General features: G+C 44.0%; 1 protein-coding gene across 1 annotated transcript in view; it reads right to left on the bottom strand.

Annotated features, from left to right (window-relative positions):
• Positions 1-202: 202 nt before the first annotated feature.
• The window catches only part of LOC124267564 (exocyst complex component 4-like), a 43,636-nt gene continuing 41,710 nt past the window's right edge, over positions 203-2,128 (bottom strand). Inside the window, 4 exon segments of the mRNA XM_046702511.1 lie at positions 203-696; positions 698-807; positions 936-1,044; positions 1,230-1,328. Coding sequence (XP_046558467.1) covers positions 630-696; positions 698-807; positions 936-1,044; positions 1,230-1,328 — 385 coding nt within the window. The 3' untranslated portion in view covers positions 203-629.

The following is a 2,128-nucleotide window of genomic DNA, read 5'->3' as shown; positions in this document are numbered from 1 at the left end:
GACCCGTGAAGATCCGGGTAGAATAGGTCTTCAGCAACCCATGTGCTTGCCATAAAAGGCGACTATCCTGTCGTAAGAGGCGACTAACGGGATCGGGGGGGTCAGTTTCGCTGACTTGGTTGACACATGTCATTGGTTCCCAATTGTGCAGATCGATGCTCATGCTGTTCATCATTGGATTGTCTGGTCCAGACTCAATTATTTACAGACCGCAGCCATATAACTGGGATATTGCTGAGTGCGGCGTAAAACTAAACTGACTCACTCACTGTGCAAAACAGCTGCAACACTGTACAACAACCTGATTGTTCTTCTGCTATAAACACTATACCATTGTGCATGTGCTTGCTTCATCAGCTGTTGTTAAACAGCTGTTCATCTGCTATAAACACTGTATTTAAACAGTGACCATCCACTTCATCTGTAATACAGCTGCAACATTGTACATAACTTGTATGGTGATTGTTGACTATACACTGTTGATATTTGCAACACTTTACAACAGCTGCTTGTTTCAGTTACCTTAACATGTAAAGATGTGCAACATAGTACAAGCAGTATATCAGGTAACAGTGCCTGTTGAGAAACACTGATGTGACCCTGTGTAACATTGTCCATGAACTGTCTGTTCAGGTGCTGATGGTCTCATTCTGTCCCTTCTCAATGATCTGCAGCAATCTCTGCATGTGGCCGTCTTGCACCGCCACCTTGATGCCGGGGGTGACTGCGGTGGTACAGCTGGATCAACTGGGTGTACTCCGTACCGGTGAACTGCGGTCCTTTCTCCGCTATTGAGTTCAAGATGTCCTGGGAACAGAAAAAGAACCTTATCACCATGGGTATATTTGTGAACCTCGGAGACTCAAATGTAAGGGACGGCCTGTAAGAGAAGCAACTCTGCCTAGCAACAGTAGTTTGGGTGTTTTTCTACTTACATCGGGGGTAAGGTATAGCAGCTCGTAGAACAGCCTGGCCCTGTCCATGTCCGACTCCCGGGTTAATGTGATGTTGGTCAGGTTCTGTTGGATGGCCAGGATGTTTCGGGCACCTGAAGCCAGAATAACAAAGCTAGTTATTTCATTCTCACATGCAGAACTTGCAAAGTAGTTATTAATCACTGGTCATTACTTCAGGATAATTCTTATCTGTGTTTATTGACTTAAAAAGAAGTGAACGAGTTAAGTTTAATGACTCGGTCAGCAATAGTACAGCTGTTTCACACCATCACTCACATTTTCTTGATGCCATTCTCGTTGATCTTCTTCAGGAAATGGACACTGTTGATGAGGATGGAAGACACCAGGTATCCCAGACTCTCAAAGATGTACCTGTCAAGAGTGGTCAGTCAGTTATCTCCCCCAAGCACTTAATAATTCGTGGCTTATACGCATTTGGACGGCAGTGTTTACTCTCCTTTGAATATCATAAATACTTATGCTTGAGTGGAAGATAAAGTTGTCTTTAATAAGTCTGTGAAATGTTATACAACTGTTCATAAGATAATCAAGAAAGCAATGGATGTTCTTAAGCATCAGTGAAGCCCATTTCTGGTGTCCCCCGCCGTGATGTTGCTGGAATATTGCTAAAAGCGGCGTAAAACCAAACTCAGTCAGTCAGTCAGTCTTAAACATCAGAAAACCCATAACACAAGGACTTATGCAAACAGTGGGGGAATATACAAAGAGTTATCTCCCCTTTCAATAGAACAACTAACATCAAGTGAGTGAATTTGGTTATACACCGCTTTTAGCAATATTGCAGCAATATCACGGCGGGTGACGCCAGAAATGAGCTTCACACATTGTACCCATACCATCAAGTGTTATTATGTGTTCAGTGTACTAACGTAGACATTATACAGTGTTTGGTGTACTGGCTTGACCTCTGGGGTGTCATACAGTGATTGGCCTACTCGCTTGACCTCTAGGGTGTCATACAGTGTTTGGTGTACTGGCTTGACCTCTAGGGTGTCATACAGAGATTGGTGTACTGGCTTGACCTCTAGGGTGTCATACAATGTTTGGCCTACTCGCTTGACCTCTAGGGTGTCATACAGCGTTTGGTGTACTGGCTTGACCTCTAGGGTGTCATACAGTGTTTGGCCTACTCGCTTGACCTTTAGGGTGTC

The sequence above is a fragment of the Haliotis rubra genome, unplaced genomic scaffold (genome assembly GCF_003918875.1).
Source record: "Haliotis rubra isolate DU_JTF1 unplaced genomic scaffold, ASM391887v1 Scf132, whole genome shotgun sequence".
In the NCBI taxonomy this organism is placed as follows: domain Eukaryota; kingdom Metazoa; phylum Mollusca; class Gastropoda; order Lepetellida; family Haliotidae; genus Haliotis; species Haliotis rubra.
This window is presented reverse-complemented; position numbering and strand designations above follow the sequence as displayed.